The sequence below is a fragment of the Globicephala melas genome, chromosome 3, assembly GCF_963455315.2.
Source record: "Globicephala melas chromosome 3, mGloMel1.2, whole genome shotgun sequence".
Classification (NCBI taxonomy): domain Eukaryota; kingdom Metazoa; phylum Chordata; class Mammalia; order Artiodactyla; family Delphinidae; genus Globicephala; species Globicephala melas.
Window position 1 is genome coordinate 153,653,330 of NC_083316.1, and position 24,939 is coordinate 153,678,268.

General features: G+C 41.5%; 1 protein-coding gene across 3 annotated transcripts in view; it reads left to right on the plus strand.

Annotated features, from left to right (window-relative positions):
- The first annotated feature begins 4,278 nt into the window (after positions 1-4,278).
- RNF130 (ring finger protein 130) overlaps positions 4,279-24,939 on the plus strand; it is a 140,687-nt gene continuing 120,026 nt past the window's right edge. For 2 of the 3 annotated variants that reach the window (XM_060296722.2, XM_060296723.2), the window contains exon 1: positions 4,279-4,958. In XM_060296722.2, the coding sequence (XP_060152705.2) occupies positions 4,439-4,958 (520 nt within the window). In that variant the 5' untranslated portion in view covers positions 4,279-4,438. The remainder of the gene's footprint in view (positions 4,959-24,939) is intronic. The other variant, XM_030844846.3, reaches the window with a different exon arrangement.

Here is a 24,939-nt window from a genome sequence, read left to right on the forward strand (position 1 = left end):
CCCACTGCTCAGACTCCCAGAGTCGGCTGGGTGTTGTCCTTTCTGAGACTGACCCTGCTACCTTGCCTTCACCAGACAGCTTTCCAAAAGAGTCTCTTTCTGTACACATCTCTCCAGCCTGTGAACAGAGGGTCCTTCCAGATACAGCCAGGACCCCTGGCAAGGGGCCCTAGGGATCCCAGGGGCCACCACCCCAGGTCAGCCTGAGGACCAGCAGTCAGACATGAGGGCTGGTCTGCCCAGGCTAGCTCAGCCCAGCTGGCGTCTCCTCTCTCAGTCATTCGTCACTCTGACCAAATAAATCTTGACAAAGGACGAGGTGATGCCTTCAATCCTGCTAAAAGGTTCCCACCCCAGCAGCCTGTGCCCACTCAGCATCAGCCCCAGGCCCCACCCGAACTCCTGGAGGAGCCTCTGGCTTCCTGGCCTGGGCCAAGTACCAGGAAATCCAGGCATCTTCTGAATCCTGAGCCTGGCACCAACCTGCAGGACTGAAATGAGTGAGGGTCCTAGAGCTGGCCAAGACTGGTCTCCACCCCAGGGACACCACCTCATTAGCTGGGACAAGTTCACTGGGCAAAAATCTCACTTCTCTGAGCTTCAGTCTCCTCATCTGAAGAATGGGCATACAATCCCTATGTTTGAGAGTCCTCAGGAGAATTAAATTCTGGACTCAGGACCTTTACAGGTTCCAGATCTGAGCCGTTTTGTCTCTTATCACTCCTCTGTCTACAGAGATTTTCATAGCATCACCCAATCCAACGCCAGGCCCACTCTCATGGAGGTGGCCTATGAGCCCACGGCTCAGAGGACCGCCAGTGTGGCAGGTCCTCACTACCCACGTCCCGCCATTACTTCCCTGACACCACCCCACCAGGAAAGGGAGGGAAGGCTGCCACTTCCTTCGTCTAGTGGTCCTTTTGGAGGTGAGAAGACCCTGGGTCACTTCCATTTTTTGAGGTTCTTGGTATATTAAAAATGAGGAAATTTACAGTAACTGTGGTATAACTTAAGTGTCCACATAAAAAAGTATGAAAAAAATAGTATTCATATTATTGACAAGACAATGGCAGAAAATGCAGTATATTTTCTGGTGAACTCTAAACAGTATATCTGGGGTAGGACACAAGCTCAAATTTGCAGGACGGCCATCTACTTCTTATGATCTGCTGGAGCTGGGCCTGTGACCTCAAAGTCTGAATTTCTAGAAAAAGACATAACCAAACCCAATGCAGAAACTTCATTTGATCCCATTCAAAGAAAACATGGGGGCCAGGGGGGATTTTTAGACGTTTAGGAACCTTTGAATAGGGTAAGATATGGATTATTTTACAGAATTGCTATTCATTGTTTTGGTCATGGTAATATAGAAGAACAGCCCAAAGGGTCATAAAATGGTTCAGGAAAACAATTTTAAAATAAAAGCGATAGGTAAAGCAACCAAATGTTAACACTGGCTGAACCCAAGTGATGAGGTACAGGGCTTCACTGTGCCATCCTCCAACTTTTTCTTATACTTGAAGTTTTTAGTTAGGAAAGATTAAGAGTTTTGGATTACCAGTACAAATGTATTTTACATTTTTCTAAATAAAATGCTGTTACCTTGTGCCCCTGCTTGCAGTGGGGCTCCCGGTGCCTGCGTGTACAGGATACTGACCAGCCTGAGGGTCTATCCGTTTGGGACAGTCTGTTCTGGGTAATGGCTGTGGGAGGGCAGTACTGCAGTCCTCACCCAGGCAGCCACTCAAACCCTCACAAGTCCCTGTGCCTCCAGTAGCAAGTCAGAGGGAAATGGGGTGACTGCAGCAGCTATAGCTTCCAGGCACCCATCATCTGATTTGTAGCTCTCAGGACTATAGAGAGAGAGGTCATTAGTATCACTTCACAGAGGGAAATTGACCTCAGAGGGAACATGAGCTTGCAGAGGTCACACAGTTGACATGTAGCCAAGCAGGGATTTGAACCAGTGGCATTCTGGTACACCACTCACAATAGTCGAAAGGTTGAAGCAATCCAAGTGTCCATTGACAGACTGATAAACAAAGTATGGTATATACATACAATGGAATATTATTAATCCTTAAAAAGGAAAGATTCAGACACATGCTACATGACTGAGCCTGAAGGACATTATGCTAAGTGAAATAAGCTAGTGACAGAAGGACGTATACTGTATGATTCCACTTATATGAGTGGAATAGTGAAATTGGTAGAAACAGAAAATAGAATGGTGGTCCCAGGGGCTGGGGGGAGGGAAAAGTTATTGTTTAATGGGTACAGAGCTATCAGTTTTACAAGATGAGAAGAGACTGGAGGCGCATGGTGATGACAGTTGCATAATAATGTCAGTGTATTTGAGGGCTTCCCTGGTGGCGCAGTGGTTGAGAGTCCGCCTGCGGATGCAGGGGACACGGGTTCATGCCCCGGTCTGGGAAGATCCCACATGCCGCGGAGCGGCTGGGCCCGTGAGCCATGGCCGCTGAGCCTGTGCGTCTGGAGCCTGTGCCCTGCAACGGGAGAGGCCACAACAGTGAGAGGCCCGTGTACCGCAAAAAAACAAATAATAATAATAATGTCAGTGTATTTGATATCACTGAACTGTGCACTTAAAATGGTTATGACGATAAATTTTATGTTAGGTGTATTTTACCACAATTTTTTTAAAGGTAGCTTTGTATCACTACTTATAAATGAAAAATCTCTTGACCTAATGGAAAGGTCTCCATAAAATTAAAGACTATTACACTCCAAACGCAGGTTGTTGTTAACATTGCTCTAGATGCTGGTGCCTGCTGAAGCTGTGTACGAAGACCTCATCCCACTTTGTTTGAAGGGGGATCATGTTAAAAGCACTTTAGATCCAACTTTCTCCTTGACAAATTCAGAAGGGCCAAAAGAGAGCTTGAAAGGACCTGCTTTCTCCCCAACTGACTTAACAGGGTGGCGTCTGTGGGTCTCTGTAATTGTTTCTTATGCCAGGGGGCAGGAGCACCCCACACTCTGAAACACCCTTGTAAGGACAAGGTAGTAGGGGGCATGAGCTTTTCAAGCAGGGGCAGGCCACAGCACGTTAAGTAATAGGAGCAGAGTAAGAAGATCCCACCACAAAGAGCCCTACCATGTAGGCCCGAAGAGGCCCAGGACTGTTTGGAAAGGGAATTCCTAGGTCTCAGGTGCCTGAGCAGAGGTACCTTGGTTCCAAGGACTCCTTGCCCTGTGAGAGGGGTCCAGCTGTGAGAGGGCCAGAGCAGATCCCTCTTTCAGTACAGGGCCTAGGATGGTGGCCTGGTTACTTCCTGTATGCAAGTAAATAAAACGCAGTCTCAGGACAGGACATGGACTAGACAAACAAAGGTAGTGGGGACGGAAGGGAAGGAATTGGAGGGAGAAATGGTTAAGAATGTCGATAAGAAGGCACCAGTGGACATCTGATGTGTTGGCCTGCACTACATCCATACCCTTTCCCTGGAAACTGCGCCTCAGCTTTCCTTCGGGATGCTGCCTCTCTCTGGGATTCTCAGTACAGTTGGTTGAGCAAGGATGACTTCCACCCCCTTTCCACTATAGGAGGCAGGAGATCCAGGCCTGGCTCGTCAGAAGATGCCATCCTTCCTCCCTGCTTCATGGCAATGATGAGTATGCTGCCCAATATCATATAAGCTCCTGAATTCAGCTACACCCAAATCTAGACTCACCCTTCCCTTTCATTTATGCTTTAGAAGGGTGCACAGCTTAACTGATACGGTGTGTGTGTGTGTGTGTGTGTATAGGGTAGCGTGTGTGCTGGGGGGTCTGGGGTGGGGGGAAAGTCTCACCACAGTCTCCACCTTGTCCAAGGGACTCTGGAGGTTTCATCTAGTCTGTAGGGGTCCTTCCTAATAACTCAGATGTCCTTAAAGATCCGGGCCTAGTGAGCCCTTGTACTCTTATTTGCACAGAAGCATCCTCCCTGTGATGCCAATTATATGACTTGGAGTTGACCAGTTGAAATGTGTAATCCCATTGACATTTAATCTTTAAATTAATTTTAAAGTTTTAGCTCTTTTTCTTTTGTAACCTCATCTCAAACTCTTCCAGAGGCCCTTGGAAAGCACCCGGGCTCTAGATCCTAGGCGCATCACGCCTGACGTATAAACACGTCCGAGCTCGGGTTAAGAAAGCGCCGGGGCCTCCTAGGGCCCTCGTGCAGGCGGCCGGGAGCGGACAGGCCCTCGCACGCATGCGCGTGGAGGCGGGGCTGAGCCCCAAGCCTGCGCCGTGCCACCCGGCTGACAGTGGGCGGGGCGGTGGCGAGCGCGCGCCTGAGGCAGCAGCTCGGCGACCGGGACTTTGTGTTCCAGAGACCCTTCTTCGGGCGCATCTCCCACCTCTGTCGTGTCCTTGCGAGGCGCCCCCACTCGGCGGGACCGGCCCCGGGGAATGGAGAGGGCCCGCCCCCATGGCCCTGGAGGGACCCGGAGGAGACTATCGCGCGCGGGCTGACCCGTCGTCCTCGCCGAAGGGGCCCATGGGCGCGTCCCCGTGGGCGAGCCGCGGACGTGAGGGCGGCGAGCAGCAGGGCCGCGGCACCGAGGAGGGCCGTGCTCGTGCCCGGCCCTGCACCGGCCGCGCGCGTGCGCTCCCGGAGCCGCGGCGGCCGCACCCGCGCCGCCTCTCGGCGCCGGCCCGGGAGCCCGGTCCGAGAGCAGCGGCGGCGGCAGCCGGAGGGACGATGAGCGGTGCGGCGCGGGCGGGCCCGGCCCGGCTCGCCGCGCTCGCGCTGCTGACCTGCAGCCTGTGGCCGGCGCGGGCAGACAACGCGAGCCAGGAGTACTACACGGCGCTCATCAACGTGACGGTGCAGGAGCCCGGCCGCGGCGCCCCGCTCACATTCCGCATCGACCGCGGGCGCTACGGGCTCGACTCGCCCAAGGCCGAGGTCCGCGGTCAGGTGCTGGCGCCGCTGCCCATCCACGGAGGTGAGTGCCTGGCAGCGGAGAGAGAAGCCGTGGCGAAGCGGCGGGCGATGGTCCCCGGTCCCTGGCCCCGCGGGAGCCGCAGCCTGGGCGCGGGGGCGGCGGGCGCGGCGCCCCAACCCCGGCCCGGATTGTCGCGCAGCTCGGCGGGCGGCCCCAGGGTCGAGGTTCCCGTCGTGTGCACCCCCGCCTGCTCACTCCTGGGATGAGGCTTCAGACGCGTTGTTGGGTTCTTCTTTTGAGAAAGACTTAGAACGTTCCTTTTTGGTTTAGTTAGCTTGTTTACAGGAAGGCATTGAACTGCGAGTTTGCAGGGACAGCTCAGACAAAGGAGGTGGTGGAAGAGCGCAAAACTAGTTCATGATGGATGAGGTCTTAACCTGTATTTTGGAATCCGCAGGTTCGTTCCCGAAATCACAGACTTAGCGCTGCGTTGAATCTCAAAGGATGAGGCCCTTTTCTAATGTAGAGGCGTGCCGTTTTTCTTAAGTGGCAAGTGAGAGGAGGGTGGAGGAGAAAAATGGGCATCTTCTCTGTTGCTTTTGGCTGTTATTCTGCCCCACCAGCTTTACTGTAATTTGACGCCTGAAAATCATACGTTATGAAGAATCCAATACCAATTGGAACCTGTAGCCAAGTCTTCAGGTCACGGGAGTCTACCAAAGGGGAAATAGGTAAAATTTTCGAGAGTTGTCTCTGAAGCGTTTGGCTTAACCTTACGTCTTCCTATTATCATAGGCTCTGTTTAATTATTTGGTATAAAGCATATATTTGTATAAATTTCTGGCCATGTTTTAAAGGAAACTTTTCCCACACTGTGGAGTATGATTTTGTTTTTTGGCCCACAGCAAACTTTTTGGAAAAATGCCTACTATTCTTCTCAACCTCCACCCACTCTCACCCTGAGAATGCTGAGAGGGGACTCTTTTTTAAGCTGCTGTTCATGTTAACATGACCTAAACTAGGCAACCTAAATAAGGTAATGGTGTTTGGTTTTATACTCTAAAATATTAAAACATCATGCGCCTTCTGAGATCTGTATTTGGATGCTAACGTGCTAAGCTGTTTTCTTCTTTGAGGCAATCTAGCTGAGGAAGAAGAATCAGGTAAGGCTTTGACTGTAGCCTGTCCCCAGTTTACACCTGCCTTTTAAAAGTTCATTTTTACACCAGTAATCAAGTGTTAGGGTACACTTCTCATCTCCACTTTGTTAAAAAAAGGCAGTTAGGGTCCCACCTTGCCCACAGAAACAACTTTGGCCTTTGGTTCGTTCAGTAAATATTTGCCTGCTTGTTCTGTGCCAGTCACTGTGGTTGGGACACATAATGTTGCCAAACTATGGCACTGACAATGGTAGTCTATTTTCTGGTGCTTAGATCTGTGAGGGTCACGTGGAAGGGGAGGAAGAGGAAGAGAGAGAGGCAAACTGTTCTAGAGCAAGAGCTGGCCCTGTGCAGTATTTTGAAATCTGTGGTTTGCTTTGGGGCTTGATTCCCCCAGGCACCCCAAATACATGATCCTCATTTTAGATACTTACCTCATAAGTGATCCATGTTCTGAAACTACTTGTTGCTTGCCCATCACCCCAAACAAAAGCTCCATCTTTAAGAAAACTTGTTTTAGGTGTTTGGAGAGAAAGGTATTGGGCACTGATGTGTGGGTAAAGGTTAGTCCTATTCCCCTGTCAACGAGGTGGTAGCATTAAAGGATTAAAGGTTCTGAGTCGTGCTGTACATAAACTGTGTGACACTGGGAAAGTACTTTGTGACTCTAAGAAAGTAATTCGGCCTTTTAGCCTCAGTTTCATCTGCAAAGTGGAATGGTGAAATGTTTACACCATAAGGTTATTGAGAAGTTTAAATGATTCCTGCATTCTTTCAAGAGGAGATTTGTTAACCTAAATGAATCTCTAAATTGGTGGAGTTTAAACACGGCATCAATGTGAATACATTGGAGCAGTGTGTGGAAACTGAGTCTGCAGTCAGTTCCCCTGAGTGTCTGTCTTCTCTTCCTGTCCTCTGTTCTCTAGAGGCTCAATTTGTATCTGCACAGCATGAGATTGCTCCATGTTTTCTCATGGTGTTGGTGGGATCCTGCAGGTTTGGGTCTGGCTTTGTACTAAGGGGTCTGCACACATAGGGTTTTTCAATCCAGCAAATACTAATTGAAAACCTACTGGTACCAGCCACCATCCAAGGCACTGGGGCAGAGGGAGGGGCCACAGCAGTGAACAAAACAAATCTCTCTCCTCTTCCTGAATCTCACAAGTCTAGTGGCGGTTTTTATGTCAGTTTACCTGTAAATTGTTTCTAAACCGATGGATTAACATGAAATCTAAGACATTTTTGTGCTTTTGCAGCAGGAATTTAGGATGTATTTTATTTTTGGTTTTTTTTTGTTTCTTGGTTTTTTTGGCTGCACCATGCACTTGCAGGATCTTTAGTTCCCTGACCAGGGATTTGCAGAGTCCCAACCACTGGACTGCCAGGGAAGTCCCAGGAATGTATTTGAAAAACAAGAATTGTGGTAGAAATCTCTTAAAACTTTTCCTGTTTAAGAAAATGGCTTATGTCAATTATACCTCAAATAAAAAAAGAAAGAAAACGGTTTAAAATTTGAGTAATATTTGGGTATTTCACATTATGATATTCTTGATTTAGTGAGTCTCAAATTTTTGTATTTTTAGAAAAAATTATGCATTCCTTCTGACTCTTAAGCTCTTATAATTTGATTCTTAACATGTTTATTGAAGATTTACTGTGTGTTGACACTGAACAAAGTGATGTTCAAATTACAAAAAACAGTTATGAGACAGAATTCCTGGCAAAAAAAAACAGCTGTGGTCAATAGATGGGAAATTAATGAAAATTCATTTTGAGGACAAATGTTTGGGAGAAATGAACATAAAGACAAAATAACTTTACAGTTTTCCTAGAGCTTAACATGATGACTCATTTTAAATCTATGACTTGGTTTGTGAAAGTAAAAACCTTTCTTGTTATTTTGCATTGTTTCTATTGATTAGGCATGTATGAATTACTGAGCAAGATTTATTTGTCCTATATCTTTAAAGGGCAAATTGGCTATTTTTTCCTTAGATGCTTTAGTATTTTAAAAGTACATTTTGGAAACTTTAAACTTTATAAAATATTTCATAAACAAGTGTTGTACTTTGAAAATATATTCTTTATCATTAAATAGATGTAAATGGAGATTCATTTGTTTGGTGACAACAAATTTCATATTTTAACTGATAAAGAATTCATTTTTAGAAATGGACTTTTGAAAGAACACACCTTATATTTATGTACAGATCGTGGTTCATGGTTGCTTTCTTACTACTTACTCAAAGGGTGAGCTTAGATCTAGAAACAAATGTAAACTAGCTAGCATTTACTGTGCAGTGGACATTGTAAATGTGCTTTATGTGTGTGCACACTAACTTTTTGTTTGACCCTAGCGTGGGGGTTGGAAGAGGAGAAGGCCCTGTTGTTGATGATGTCATTTTGTATGCAGATGTGCTGGTGGGAAGAATTTGGTAATGGCCACTTAGCCTAGGAATGTTCAGGATTGGATGTTACAGCCTTGGAGAGCAATTTTACCAAATAATAAACTTTTTTTGGCCATCTTGCTGACTGTAGGGATACAATAACATTTTTTTAAAAATCTTAGATTCTTATGTTTTATGTGATTCTGTTGGAAGAATCCATTAAGCCTGAATTTGATTTTTAAAATTCTGAGAGTAAAGGTGATTAATGTGGAAACAAGATCTTGGATGAAAAGGGCCATGTGATGTTCAGTTTCATAATGGCAAAGGCAGGGGCTACTGGATATAGTTAGAGATTTCAAAATATTCAGAGAAAAAGTAAGTGTGATCCTAGAAGCAGAGATCCTGAAAGGAAGGAGAATTCAGGAGATGGAGGCTCTAAAAACCAGATTTTGATATAAATTAGATGACCAAGCAATATATGATAAATTATATTTGTGTTGAAATTTAATAATTTAGAATTTAACAATTTAGAAAATGTTTTTACATACTGTATTTTTCCTTTGCTTTTGGATGATTCATTAGCATATAAATATTTGAATATATATATTTAAACATTTGACCTCCCCACCAAATATCCATCCTGCTGCCATCCCATTTCTCTGTTTCTCTTTATGGCAAAGTGTTGTCTATACTTGTTGCCTTCAATTTTTCCTCCTGTTATTCTTCACATTGTGAAGTTCTTTGATTGTTGTGCCAGTGATTTTGATAAAGACATGACATATTTAACTGAAATATTGGACTACAGGATCCTTAGGATCTCAGTATATGGAATGGTGGGCTGAAACTAAGAAAAAAGTTAATAGGAATGAATATGTAGTCTTGATTTGGGTAAAAAAAAAATTAGCTGCAGGGAAGGGAGTTGAGGGGAGATGAGGCTTAGAGCTGCATGTCACAGGACAAAGCCTGCTCACTGACGAGCTCATTCTAATCTTGCATGCATTTGAGCATCTGGATCCTGGGTGGCACTGGTCGCACTTCGTTATAGGCCAAGCACACCTTTAGTTCATGTTCAATTCTGACTATGAGTTTTAAGAGATGAACAAACTACAGAGCATTGTTTTGAATATTACAAAAGGGAAATCCTTCATTTGAAGGAACGTTCGATTAGATGGCTTCCAGGATTCCCTCCATCTTGAACAAAGTGTGACTGTAAAGTAATAAGACAAATCTTGTTAAACAAACCTGCCGGAATAAACCCATTAAGGATACTGTTTTTTTCACATCAGTCACATGGGTGTGTATGTGTGCATATATATACATACATACTGTACAACAATGAAAACAAATTTAAACACTTAGAATTTGTTTTGTGAGATTATCTTTTTGATTGAACAATTTGAAAAATACATGCAATATACCAAATCTTTGTCTTTTCTGGATAGATTTTAATTTTGACAATTGAAAATTATTTTTGATGCAGTTTTTTAACGTGCTTGTGAACTCTTTCTTTAGATAATTCTCAAAGAAGTCTGGTAGTGTTTTGGACCATGTCCACATCACTGGGATGCATGAATAGTCCTCACAGCTGGTTCTTTTATGTATAGCAACCTTGACTTATTTACAAAATGAAATTAAGTTGTCAGGATCATCAACATTTGTTTGTTTTATCATCTTAGAGTATTTTATGCACTAGGCATTCATTTTTTTCCGTAAAGCATAGTAAGTGTAGATTTCTTTACTGCTGGAAGCAATTTTGAGTGAAATAAAGGGAACCCTTCAAATGTCAAATGAAGTAAATTAAAAAGTCCTTGATAAGCACCTACACTGTGCTTGTGTTATACAGGTTCTGTGGTGTGTGCAAAAGACATAGTATGTAATTGTACCTGAGAGAACTTGGTTTTCTTGTTGAGATCAGTCTTGTCTGGATGGCACAAACAGGACATGCCATTGTAGAAGGTGGTGCAAGCTGTCTGCAAACTCCAGCCAGGGGGCCAGCCACCTGTTATTGTAAACAGAGCTTATTGGAACACAGCCATGCCCATTCACTCACATGTCTGTGGTTACTTTCAAGGTACACCGGCAGAGTTGAGCAGTTATTACAGGAGCCTGTATGGCTTCCAAGCCTAAACTACTTATTCTCTGGCCCTTTAAGAAAACTTTTGACAACCCACAATCCCTGTTCTAAAGGTTCGTTTATACCTTAGTTTTTCCCATTAAAACTATTTTATGGATTTATGGGTGAGAATTTGATTACTCAGTTGTCCCAAACTGTGAGCTCTTGGAAATTAGGGACAGTGTCTTCTTTGTTTCAGCCAAACACCTAGGACTGTGCCTGTCACTAGCAAGCCACTGTAATATGTGATTGCATTTAATCCTGTGGTGCTTGGTCTGGTAGTGAAACTGATAGCAGGCATTGCTGGAAGCTGTATGGTGGGATGGGGGATGGTGGGGTGTTGATGGACAGAATATACTGTAGGGCCTCTGTTATTATGCTAGATCGTAAATGGTACAAAGATCAGAGAAATGAAAAATTATTTGGACTTGTAGTCTAGAGAAGTTCCATTGAAAATGTGGAAGTTGAAGTCAAACTTGATTAGTTCTGCTTCCAGCCATAATGGAGTAACAGACACCAGGTTTATCTTGCCACCTAAAGTGACTGGGAAACCTGACAAAGTTGTTTTAGAAATAGGTCAAAAAACAGCACAAGACAGTGATCCCTGAGAGAAAGGAAATAAACAACAGAGCTCTGTGACCGCCTCAGTTTACCTCCTGGAGAGTTTCCAAGCTGCAGCACAGGGAGGGGGGGACCCAGAAAGAATCTGGTGGTCTCCCCGAGTTGATGAGACAGAGTTCAGAGCTCAGGGAGGCAAAGGCAGCTTGAATGTGTGAGGAGGTCAAGTATAGGAGAGGAGGGAGCTGCACAGAGAGCAAGCTCTGGAAAGCTGCAAGGGGGTACCCTCAAGCCTTTGGCTGAGTACTGATCTGCACGTTTTATGGAGAACTGTTAAAACTTAGCAGGTGGAAGAATTGTTGGAGTTCGCACAAGGCTGGGAATAGTTCATATTCTCACTAATCAGAGTAGAAAGACCTGATGCACAAGGCATGGAGTGAGGCCAAATTAGCCCTGGAGAAAGCCTGTTCTGGACCCACCTACCAAAGCTTAGAAGCAGACCTTAAAAGGATCAGATTTATTCGAAGTAACTAATCCTGAACAAACCCCAATAATATTTAAAGGAATACAGTAAAATCCAGCTCCCCAAAACATGAAATCCAAGACTAGCATCCAATCAAAAATTAGCAGACAAGCTAAGAAATAGAAAAACATGACCCATAACCAGACAGGAAACAGGCAGTAGAAACAGTCCCAGAAATGGGGCAAATGATGGAATTGCAGATAAGGATGTTAACACAGCTATAACAAATATACTCAGTTTGTTCAGGGAGGTAAAAGAAAACTTGAACATAATAAGGAGAGAAATGGATCTAAAAAAGACCCACATCAAACTTCTAGCAGTAAACTCAAACCTGAAAAAGTACAGGATTTATATTGACAGAGGAAGGAGTATACTGAGAGGATGGTATTTCCTGCTTTGGTGTTCTCTCTTTATCCCAGGCAGTGATATAGTTAATATATATTGGGTAACTACTGTGTACCAAGAATGGTGCCAAATACTGTACATGGATTATCATTTAATACTTGTAACAGCTCTCGGTAGTACTATATCCTCATTCTGTGGGTGGGAATTTAAGGCACTCCAGTCTCGCACTTAGTGGGTTTTTTTCTTTATAGCACTTAACATGGTTGGAAATTATATATCTATCTTGTCTGTTTCTGAAGGGAGAGATCCTGTCTCAGTGTCCACTCTTGCATACTCAGTGCTTAGTGTTGAGCCTGGAACATAGGAGGGTGGCACTGGTAATTAGTGTTGGACGAATTAAAGCGAGTGAGGTAATCCACCAGCTGAATCTTGTGGTGATTCGGTAGAGTTTGGACTTGATGTAGGTCTGTCTGACTGCAGAGCTTATACTTTAACCACATCTTGTATCGCTTCCCAAGTGGGTTTAATAAATTATGATATATCTATTTAGTGGAATGTTACATAGCCATTAAAGGGGATCATTGTGAAAGCTGGCTGTATCCTACAAAAGTAAATGCATAGTGATTGAACTGTGACTGTGTTAAATATGCTTACAGTGGACAGGGACTCAAAGTAATATGCAAAGATTAAAATGGTTGTGTTATGTTGATTGGATTGTGGGTGACATTTCTCATTTTCTTTTCTCTCTCATTTTTTTGAAATTATTTTTAATATAAAACCTTCTCCATAGGGGGAAAGTCATACTCTCTAAAGTGAACAAGTATGTGTCTAAGGTTGGTATTTTTTTTAAGTTTATTCCCTAGCTTCAAGAAGAACTGAATGAATTCCAAGCAGTGGTTAGAATGAGTAGAAAACTGGAAGACACTAGAAATAACTGAAGAGGGCATGTTTTTCACCAATAAGAAAAGAGGAACTCTCATGTTTTTCACCAATAAGAAAAGAGGAACTCTAAGACCAAGTGTTCTTGTCTTAACAGGAATCAAGCTAAAATGTGTCATCGTTTTGAGCAGTTAGTAAATCCTAGAAAGGGACAGGACTTGGCTTTTGTATGATATTTTTATCATGATGATATTAATGCTTTTATTGGTTTTGTTGGCTTTCACTGTTTAAGATCAATCTGTAGTTAAAGCATGAAGACTTAACTATGGGTAATCTCCACTTTTTGAAAGTTCGCTTTACACTTTGCTTTTACAAAAGACCTACATTAGTACCTTTTTTTTTTTTTTTTTTTTCTTGTGGTATGCGGGCCTCTCACTGTTGTGGCCTCTCCCGTTGCGGAGCACAGGCTCCGGACGTGCAGGTTCAGCGGCCATGGCTCACGGGCCTAGCCGCTCCATGGCATGTGGGATCTTCCCGGACCGGGTCACGAACCTGTGTCCCCTGCATCGGCAGGCGGACTCTCAACCACTGTGCCACCAGGGAAGCCCTAGTACCTATTTTTGATTTCCTCTTCAGAAATCTGAAGAGGATTTTCGCTTTTAATGGAAAAAAGGCAAGAAGCGAAAATAGCATTCAGCATTTGTTTTGTAGCCTGACAAGCCAGTGTAGAGACAGCTGCACCCAGAGCAGTGAGAGCGGCCCCGCCAAGCTCCTGCCCCGGAACGACACTCAGCATCTTAACATTGAGCTGCCGTAGCTGTGAACCGTGTCTGTGAGCATCTGTGCTCTATCTTGATTTATTTTGTGGGTCCGTTAGCAAGATGTGTCCTGCAGTAATTGCTTCTTCTCTTTTTGCCATTTTGGCTTACAAAAGGTTTCACAGGAATGCTCGACTTTTGTGTAGCAGAGAAACCTGTATAATTGCAGACCAGAAAGGAAATGTTATCAACCTTAAGAGTATACAATTATAAATAGATGACAAAGCTGGAGAAATAGAAGAGAGAAAGGAGATATTAGGGACAGGTGAGGGCCAGTATCTTCATCTCATCTCACAGGTGAGGATTCAAGAGATAGTCTGTAATTGCAGAAACTAGAAATGTTTAACTGCAGTGGAAAATAATGAAATAATAAAATCAGAAGAGAGGGAAGATGGAGAAGTGTTAAGTGAGCAGAATCCTAATTTGTGACATCGTAAATCCACACACAATGTCTAAAGTTGAGAAACCAGGAAATAATGGCTGTAAGCCTTTTTAGAACTAGTGGAAGGTGACCACCGGAAGAACTAAAAAAGAGCTAGTTAAAAGTGGTTGCCTCTGGCGACTGGGGGTGATGGGGTGAATGGGGCTGATGCACTTTGCTGTATGCCATTGGGTGAATTTGTCTTTTTTTAATCCATGTACACAGTATGATTCCCACTCTTTCCCCTGTGTGCACTGCAAATGAATTCTGCCCCCTATTTTTTTTTCTTTGAAGAAGCTCCCTGTTTTCCCAACATCTGAGCTCCTCTCCATTCATCTTCTCCATGCTTTCTGTCACCCAAGCAGCTGAATGTTGCTGGAGAAAAATCTTAGAACCCAACTGACTGAGGTTTGAGATCATAAAACTTAAGCAAAAATAAATGGGCACTTAACAATATCCAGTAATCCAAAAATATTTTCTTGTAAAGAAATAAGAGAACTCTTTGTGACAACAATTTTTTCCTCTCTCCACATGCCTCCTGCGACAGCTTCCTGTATCTTTACTTTTAGCCTAATCTTCTCCTCTGAGCTCTGGATTCGTATATTCAACTGCCTACTTGGTATCTTTAACTTAAATTTCTCAGAGACACCTCCAGATTGATAAGCTTCAAATGGAGCTTTTGATATATATCTATTTTTTGCCTTCCAGTCTGCTACCACTGTTCCCCAGTCTTCTCCATCTCAGTAAATGACATTGCTGTCCGCTCTTGTTATTTAAACAAATTTCATCCTGGCTTCTTTTCCTCACATTCCACATCTGATCCATCCTCCACAGTTTACCTTCAGGGTGTATCATATCTATCTATTGCTTGCCATTTTCACTCCTGCCATCTTGGTACAGGCAGCAACCATCTCTTACCCTTTTTTGGTCTTTCTGCTTTTTCTCTTAACTTCCATCAGTCTTTTCTCCCTGGTAGCCACAGTGATCTTGAAGCTTCACCCAGTCATGTCACTCCTTGCTTAAACTACCCTTCAGTGGTTTCTTATTGTCCTTAGAATGGAAATCTGAACTCCTTACTGTGGTATACAAGGCACTTGCTGCTTGGTCTGGCTCCAGCCTTTCCTTCCCTCAGGCCATTCATCTCACCCTTGCTCACCATGCTGAAGCTACCTGTATTCTGATATTCTTTCGTTCCTAGGGCTTCTGAGTTTTCTTTACAATGTGTACCTTCTTGCTGGCATCCCACTCACCTCTACCTCCTACTCTCCCACACAGTGTTTGCTGTATTAGTAGAGCTTTATGGTTCTTTGATACTGTATAATGGCCAGTTAAAAGGGCCATGGAGATGGAGACATGGGGAAGGAATTTTAGAATCTGAGAACTTAACAGTCATCAGTGATCATCAAGTCTAACCACCCATCTGAGGCCTCAGCATTACTATCCAATGGTTTTACAGCTCAAGCTTGAACAAATGAGTGACAGAAATCTACCACATTCATCTCTGGAAAACAGAATGTTAGAAAGTCTTTTTTTCTTTTGGAGGAAAAAAAGGCAGTTCAAAAATTTGTAGACAGTAGTTAATTTCCTTGTCTGACTCAAGTCCTCTAACCCTTAGACTTCATATTCCTATTTCTATTGACCATTCTTAAGAATATGGTATTGTAAACCATAGAAAGCAATATTCCACTTAAAGGATGCAGTGAGTTGAATAGTGTCCTACAAAACTTCATGTCCACCTGGAAGCTCAGAATGTGATCTTATTTGGAAATAGGATCTTTGCAGATGTAAGTAGTTAAGGATCAAGATAAGATCATACTAGTTTAGGGTGGAGCCTAAATCCAGTGACTGGTGTACTTATAAGGAGAAGAGAGGATACAGAGAGACAATGGGAAGATAGAGGTAGACAGAGATAGGAGTTACGCTGCCATCACCAGGGAGTGCCAAGGATTGCTGGCAACCACCAGAGGCTTCGGAGAGAGACATGGGACTATTTCTCCCTTGGAGCCTCCAGAAGGAGCCAGCCCTGCCAACACCTTCACTTTGACTTCTGGCCTGAACTGTGAGACAATAAATTTATGTTGTTTTAAGCCACCAGGTTTGTAGTCATTTGTTATGGCGGCCCAAAGAGAAAAGCATAATTGAACAGTATTGCAACTTGGTTTCACCAATGCAGAAAAGAGTAGAATGCTTTTTTTCCATCATTCTGAACACCTGCCTAGAGTCATGTAGGTTCTTTTGGTAGCCCTGATCACTGACTCATACTGAGATTACTGCTGATTAGACCTTCTAGGTCTTTTTCATGGAGGCTGCCCTAAGCCAAGTGATTTTACCTTTACGGGGTTCAGCCTGTTCATTCAGCCTTTCAGGATACTTTTTGAATCCTGATTTTTCATCCAGTCTTTACTCTTTTTAGCAGCTTTGTGTCACCCGTGAAGGTGATGAGCATACTTCCTGTGTCTTCATGTAGGTCAGTGGTTCTTAACCTTCTGGGATTATGGATTCCTATTAAGACTTTAATGAAAGCTGTGGACCTTTCTGATGAAAAATACTTATTTGTGTATATGTACACAGAGTTTTCAATAAAGTTTAAGAGGTTCAGATGCCTGTTGAGGCCTCAAGTGGTCCACGGACCCAAAGTTAAGAACGCTGCTCTAAGTTATTGATAAAAGTATCGGAAGAGTGTGAATGAACAGACCCTTGTAGTGTGTTTCTAAAAACCTTCTAAGATGGTTGACATTATTCCATTAATCAGCACTTCTGGGGGAGTGGGGAGGGCATTTAACCATTTTCTAATTTACTTTATTGACTTTGCATGTAGTACATATTTCTTTGTCTTATGATATCATAAAAGACATAATCAAGTTCTTTGATGGAAAAAAACAAATATATTGTATTTACTTTGTTTCTGATTTGCTAGGAAGGAGAAGAAGTGCATTTTTATGGCTTAATAGTATGTTATTTTCCTATTGCCACTGTGATCAATTACCTCAAACCAGGTGGATTAAAAGAACACAAATTTATTATCCTACAGTTTTGGAAGTGAGAAGTCCTAAATGGGTTTCACTGGGCTAAAATCAAGGTGTTGGGCAAGACTGTATTCCTTCTGGATGGTCTGAGGGAGAATCCATTTCCTTGTTTTTTCCAGCTTCTAGAGACTGCCTGTATTCATTGGCTCATGGCCCCTTCCTCTATCTTCAAAATCAGCAGTGAGGCATCTTCAGAGCTTTCTGTGACTCTGATTTCCTACCTCTCTTCCACATTTAAGACCCTGTGATTACATTGGGCCCACCCACATAGTCCAAGGTAATCTCTTTATTTTAAAGTCAACTGATTACCAACCTTAATTCCCTCTTGTCATGTTACCTAACATATTCACAGGTCCCAGGGATTAGGATGGAGACATTGGGAGGATTGGGAGGAGGGCATTATTCTGTCTCCCACACATTGTGAACCTGTGCAAGCACCCCATGATTATAGCTTCCTCCTCTAAGTGTCTACAAATTATTCCTTGAATAATTATTTCTGAAATTTTTCTAGGGATTAATAGTACCCTAACTAGCCCATAATCTACACAGTCCATCTTTATCAGTTTATAAATATTGGAGTGCTATTTACACAGGTTAGTTTTCTAATGTCTCTCTTTTATGATTGCTCAAAGATCATTGTCAATGATGCAGTTTCTCATTTGCATGTTGTCACCAGACTATAATTCATCTGGATCAGAAATCCTAAACTCATGTGGGACAGCTCTTCAAATACTCATTCAGCAAATAATTATTAAACACGTGTACGGCAGGCAGGACAAGAAGTTCCTTCATGCTGTCTGGTGGCTGTCTAGTGGAAGAAGCAAGGTGAGTCAGCCCCTGTGTATTGTCTAGTGGTGAAAACAAACATTAAACAGATAATAACACAAGTAATAATTTAATAATAATTCTTGGGGAAAGTATCAGGATGCTGAGAGAGCATAAATGAGAGAACTAACCCAGTCTAGGATGCTCAGGGCAGGCTTCTCGGAAGAAACGATGTTTAAGCTGAGGCTAAAGCAGGAGCAGATATTAAACTAAAAGGGGCACAGAAAGGAAGACCATTTCAGGCCAGGAAAATATATGAAGACCAAAGGTACAAAGAAACCCTTGGTGTGCTTGAGAAACTGAAAGGAGTTGAGAGTAAGGGGAAGAGTGGTATACAGCAGAGGTGAAAAGGTGGGTCAGTACTTTCTAGGCTGTGTTAGGATTTTGGACTTTATCCCAAGAGGAGTAGAAAATTACTGAAGGGTTGATTGGTTCGTTTGTTCGTTTAATTTTTAATTATGGTAAAATACATGTAACATGAAGTTTACCATCTTAACCATTTTAGATGTACAGTTCAGTAGTGTTGACTAGATTCACGTTGTTGTGGAACCAATCTCTAGAAGTCTTTTCATCTTGCAAAACGGAAACCCTATACCCATTAAGCTATGCCTTTCCTTCTCCCCCCAGCCCCTGGCAGCCACCCTTCTACTTTCTGTCTCTATGAATTTGACTACTCTAGAAACCTCATATAAATGGAGTCATACAGTATTTGTCTGCTATAACATACACAGAAAAATACACCATCATAAGTCCACAGCTTGATGAATTACTACAGCGACCACATTGACGTCACTCTGAACCTTGTCAAGAAATAGAGCATTATGAGCTCCACAGAGCTCCCTGGGAGTCCCCTTTCAATCACTACTTCTCCCTTGCTCCCTCCCCAAAAGTAAATACTGTCCTGACTTTGAACACTAGAGATTATGCCTGCTTTTTAACTTATATACATAGAATCATGGTATGTATTCTTTTTCATCTTGTGATTAGTTTCTTTTGCTCACATCATACTGGTGAAATAAATTCATGTCATTGCATATAGCAATAGTTTTGTCAGTGATCCAGTGCATGAATATATCACATTTTACCTATTCTGCTGTTGAAGGACATGTGGGTTGCCTGTTTTTTGACTGTTACAAGTAATGCTGTCATAAACATGGTGTACATGTCTTCTGTTACATAAAATATATAACATTTTATTGGAGGTATGCTTAGGGAGTGGAATTATTCTCTCCCTCTCAATTTTCTTTCAAGCCTGGTATGTCCACAACAGTTCATCATCTTTCCTCCAAAAATCTGTTTCTCCTCCAACGTTTGCTGTTTCAGTCAACACCACCTTCTACCCAGTGTGTTATGCCAGAAACTAGGACATCATCTTTAGACCCCAACCCCCTCATATCTAATTAATTACCAAGTCCTGTTGATCCAAATTCCTGAATATCTCTAAAATGTATCTATTTCTCTCCACATCCATTGCAACCTTCTCTAATCTCTTACCTAGACTGTGGCCTCCTAACTGGCTTCCCTGTGTCTACTGGTGCCCTCTCTAACCCATTCCCTGTAGTACTGGGGCACAGACTTTTTTGGTTGTGCGTGTACATTTATCCCCAATATATGTATTATACTTAGAAATGTTAAACCACACTATTGGTCTTCTTTGACATAGTACCTTAAAGCCTAACACTTAGGTTAATAGCTAATAACAGCTGTAATAAGTGTATTTCTAATAGTGTTTCATGATCATTTCTAATTTGGGGGCTTTCTTTTACAAATCTGATTAGTTGGGTTTTTTAAAACCTTTTATGGTAACTAAAAAGAGGTTGTACAAGAGTAGAAATGTCAGCTCTTCCAATTTATTTTTGCTTTATTTTGTAGGGATGTTTTTAAGGCATTGTCCATTTAATGAGGGACATTTAGTTAAAAGTAGATGGTATCATGTATAAATCCATGTAACTGAGTATATATGCTATTTTGCAATAAACTGAAAAAACACATGTGTGAGGGAGTCACTGACATCCGCTTTACATTTGTGGGATCACTCTTCATTCAGGATACCTCAGATACCATATGAGATACACAACCATCTGCCATGGATTGAGAAAGGCAGCCTGTGTTAATCCATAATTAAATGTCATTAAACCTTTGTTTCTCATTTATTATTACAGAGTGATTTTTCTTAAAGTTGAGTAAATTTAGAAAGGTCACTAGATACAAGATCAATAAAAACACACACACAGTCAGTTGTACTTCTGTATGCCAGAACAAACAATTAGAAAATATATTTTTAATATCATTTAAAATGTCATTGGCCTTGAAAACTACAAAATACTGTCACAAGAAATTCCAGAAGACCTAAGTAAATGGAAAGACATCCCATGTTCATGAATCTAAAGACTTAATACTGTTATAGTGACAGCACTCCCCCAAACTGACCTACAGATTCAATAACCCTAAGAAAATACCAGCTGGCTTTTTGCAGAAATTGGCCAGCAAAATGTATGTGGACGTAGAATTGTCAAAACAATCTTGCAAAAGAAAAACAAAATTAGAGGGCTACATTTCCTGATTTCAAAACTTACAAGTCACTGTGGACTGGCATAGACATATAGATCAATGGCATAGAACTGAGAACCAGAAATAAACCCTTAATTTATGATCAATTGATTTTTGACAAAGGTGCCAACACAATTGAGTGAGGAAAAGAACAGTCTTTTCAACAGAGGGTGCTGGGACAACTGGATAGCCAAGAAGACTGAGAAGGAGAAGGAAGAGACCAAAGAAATATATATTGTCTTAAAAGTTAAGTGGTTTGCTACCTCTGACACTGCTGAGGAGGATGGCATGCTGAGGACTGGGAAGTAGTCTTTGCATTTGATGATGTAAAGCAAAGTGACTAGAAATTTGGAAGAAAGCAACTATAACATTTTTAAGTTTGCAAACACCAGGGCAAAGAAAGCTGGGTAATTATAAATTATTTTAATGGAATGAGAGATTACTTGAAGAAACCAGCATGAATGCACAAGCTATGAACAGCAGTTTTACTGAACTGGGAGACCTATCCTAAGAATATATTTGCTTTCTTATGAACTCAACCCATTTCCAGGGTGCTTTAGCCTTGCTCTGGTCGTCTTAGTTCTCAGGTTGTTCTCCTTTACAGGGAAACAAGCAAAAAAGTTTTTGAGAAATGTTTTCATCCATTGTTTTGTTGGCCCTGAGCGGTGGACCTATTTCTTTCCTATTCTTCTTGCTCAGAAAAAACTTAAATCTTTTGGGAAGGGATTGAGAGAAGCCCCTTTGCTTGTTCCTGTCATTATCGGCAACTTTCAACTCTTTCTGGGCTTTTTAGTTTTGGGGAGAATTTTTATAAGTCTATATTGTCATCCTGCATTGGCCTTTACTTTGTACGAGTCTTCCTTAAAGTTGAATTTATCTTGTGCATTCTTGCTGGCTTCTTCATTTCCTTTCTCATCAAGATGATTTGTAATTACCCAGCTTTTTTGCCCTGGGTTTTGCGTACTGTAAAATGATAGGTTGCTTTCTTCCAAGTTACTAGTCACTTCACAGTCTGGGTATATGTTATGTTCTGGGTAGCATTTTCCTCTGGTTACCCCTAGCAATTATCCTTTGGGAGACAAAATGAACAGTAAAGCAGATCAGGAACTTGTTAGACATCCTGCTTTTAGCTAAATGAGATTTCTGCAGTTTTGTAGATGACTGGAACCCCTATCAGTACTCTATCTTGTCTGCCAGTTTTGTGATCTGTAAAGAACTTTTGTATTTACTCCATTTGGCCAGTTGACCTTGGTATATTGCCCCCGTCAAAGTCTCATTTCTATCTCTCAGACATATTCTGAATTCTTCTTTTCACTTAAATTTTCTTGAAGGATGAACATTGTCTTGATGTAAAATAACTGCTTTTCCTTTTTTCCTCCGAATAGTAGGTTCTTAGGTAAAGTATTCTTTTCTATTATTATCGGCCAATCTTGAGACCCACTTCAACAAATCTCATTGGTTATTTTGTATATTTAGGATAAACTTTAAATATTTTTCTCATTACTTACATTTATTGGTTTACAAACATCTCAGATTATGAAAACTTTAAACTTCCTGTTCTCATTTGTTTTCTTATATGAATAGTCTCTCACCGTGTTATTTTTTTTCTAATTGTCCTCAATAGGGACTGATTTCATGATTTTTTTTTCATGTTCTCTTACCTCCTTCCTCAGCAGTTTCACTTAAAGTCCTTCCTTCAGTCAGTGGTTAGTTAGCCTCTGGACAAATACTTCTCCTGTTAGTGTGAGTGACATTGTTCCTAGCCCGTAATTTTTTTTTTTCATGAGAATGAGTCATCTCTTTTAACTAACATCATTAATTCAAGGGATAACAGCAATATCACACACTTAGCTAGCACCTGTGAAATGTAAGAAATAGTGGGGAACTGTGTCAATAGAAATTTGCATGAAACAAGGACCATTGTTTTTGTGTATGGTGTAAGATAGTGGTCCAGTTTCATTCTTTTGCACGTGGCTGTCCAGTTTTCCCATCACTGTTTATTGAAGAGACTGTCCTTTCCCTATTGCATGTTCTTGGCCCCTTTGTAGGAAATTGATTGACCATATATGTGTGGGTTTGTTTCTGGAGACTATTCTGTTCCATTGATCTATGTGTCTGTTTTTATGCCAATATCATACTATTTTGATTACTGTAGTCCTGTAATATAGTTTGAAATCTGGAAGCATGATGCCTCTAGCTTTGTTCTTCTTTCTCAAGATTGCTTTGGCTATTTGGGGTATTTTGTGCTTCCATACAAATTGTAGGATTGTTTATTCAGTTTCTGTGAAAAATGTCATTGGACTTTTTGTAGGGGTTACACTGAATCTGTAGATTGCTTTGGGTAGAATGGACATTTTAACAATATTAATTCTTCCAGTCTGTGAGCACAGATTATTTTTCCATTTATTTGTGTCTTTTTCAGTTTCTTTTGTCAGTGTCTTATAGTTTTCATTGTACGGGTCTTCCACCTCCTTGGTTAAGTTTATTCCTAGGTATTTCATTCTTTTTAGATTTGATGTATTTATTTATTTATTTTTTATTGGCTGCGTTGGGTCTTCGTTGCTGCACGCAGGCTTTCTTTAGTTGCAGCGAGTGGGGGCATTGCAGTGCGAGGGCTTCTCACTGCCGTGGCTTCTCTTGTTGCAGAGCACAGGCTCTAGGCTCACAGGTTTCAGTAGTTGTGGCACGCGGGCTTCAGTATTTGTGACTTGCATGCTCTAGAGCACAGGCTCAGTAGTTGTGGTGCATGGGCTTAGTTGCTCTGCGGCATGTGGGATCTTCCTGGATCAGGGCTCGAACCCATGTCCCCTGCATTGGCCAGTGGACTCTTAACCACTGCACCACGGGGGAAGACCCTATTTCATTCTTTTTGATGTGATTGTAAATGCGATTGTTTTCTTAATTTATCTTTCTGATAGTCTGTTATCAGTATATAGAAACACAGCTGATTTACATATATTGATCTTGTATCCTGCAACTTTATGGAATTTGTTTATTAGTTCTAACAGTTTTTTGGTGGAGTCTTTGGAGTTTTCTATATACAATATCATGTCATCTACAAATAGAGACAGTCTTACTTCTTCTTTTCAGATTTGGATGCCTTTTATTTCTTTTTCTTGTCTAATTGCACTGGCTAGGACTTCGAGTACTGTGTTGCATAAAAGTGGCAAGAGTGGGTATCCTTGTCTTTTTCCTGATCTTAGAGGAAAAGCTTTTAGGTTTTCACTGTTGAGTATGATGTTAGCTGTGGGCTTATCATTATGTTGAGGTACATTCCCTCTCTACCCATTTTACTTTGTTGAGAGTTTTTATCATAAATGGATGCTGAATTTTATCATATGCTTTTTCTGCATCTATGGCGATGATCATATGACTTTTATCCTTCTTTTTGTTAATGTGGTGTATCACATTGATTTGTGGATGTTGAACCATCCTTGTGGTGGGAGGAATACATGATGGATAGGAGCCAGCAGAAAAGAGAGCCTCAGAAATAGTTGTATTCAGTGTTATGATGCTTTTGTGGAATGGGGAGTGCTGTGGATAAAATAATTAGCACTTGTGTATGTGTACTATGATACCATGATTGTACAAGGACCTAGCAGTGATTTTTAGTTATTTTGATTTATAGCATCTCTTATGCATGAAGTATTTGTTACATCAGTTTTAATAGAAATTATTTCTGAACATGACTTTTCAAGTTAAGTGATTTGAGTTAGCCATCATTTAAAATTACTGTTAAGATGCTTTTTATTATGTCATGGAGAACATCCAACAGATATATGTAAGTTCTAAGGATGTAAAAAATAATCAAAATCCATTTGAGATCTACAGTAACTAAGTATAGAAGACAAACGATAATGGATAGCTATTGGCAATTAAACTTGCTGACAGTTCAGCTACGTATGACCCTTCTTGCAATGTTGATTGATATATCCAGCACTCTAGGTGTACAGAAGATATTATATTGTTTCCTTTTCCTTTAAAATTCTATATGAAAAGGTAGTGAAAAGTTTGTTTCTTCAGAATATATCCGAAGAGGTTAAAATTGGTGATTAATAGATCATATTTATTTTACTTCTTAAAAATATTAGATGCAAAAGTAAAAAGTAGGTAACATTTGAGAGCCTAGATAATTAAAATGTTTTGTTCAGCCTCTTCTCAACATGAGAAGCAGAAGACAATGGAATATTATCTTTAGTGTGCTAACAGAACAATAACAATCTAGACTTTTTACCCTAATTTATCATTCAAGAATGAGGGAAAGTGAAAGAAGTTTTCAGATGTGTAAAGACAAGTTTACCTGAAAAAGCAAGTTTACCCTTAAAGATCTTCATTGAAAGAAATTCTAAAAGATGTAGAATAAGTGAGAAGGAGGAAACACAGAAGGGAAAATTGAGATGTGAGGAGTACTGTGATGGTTAATTTTATGTGTCACC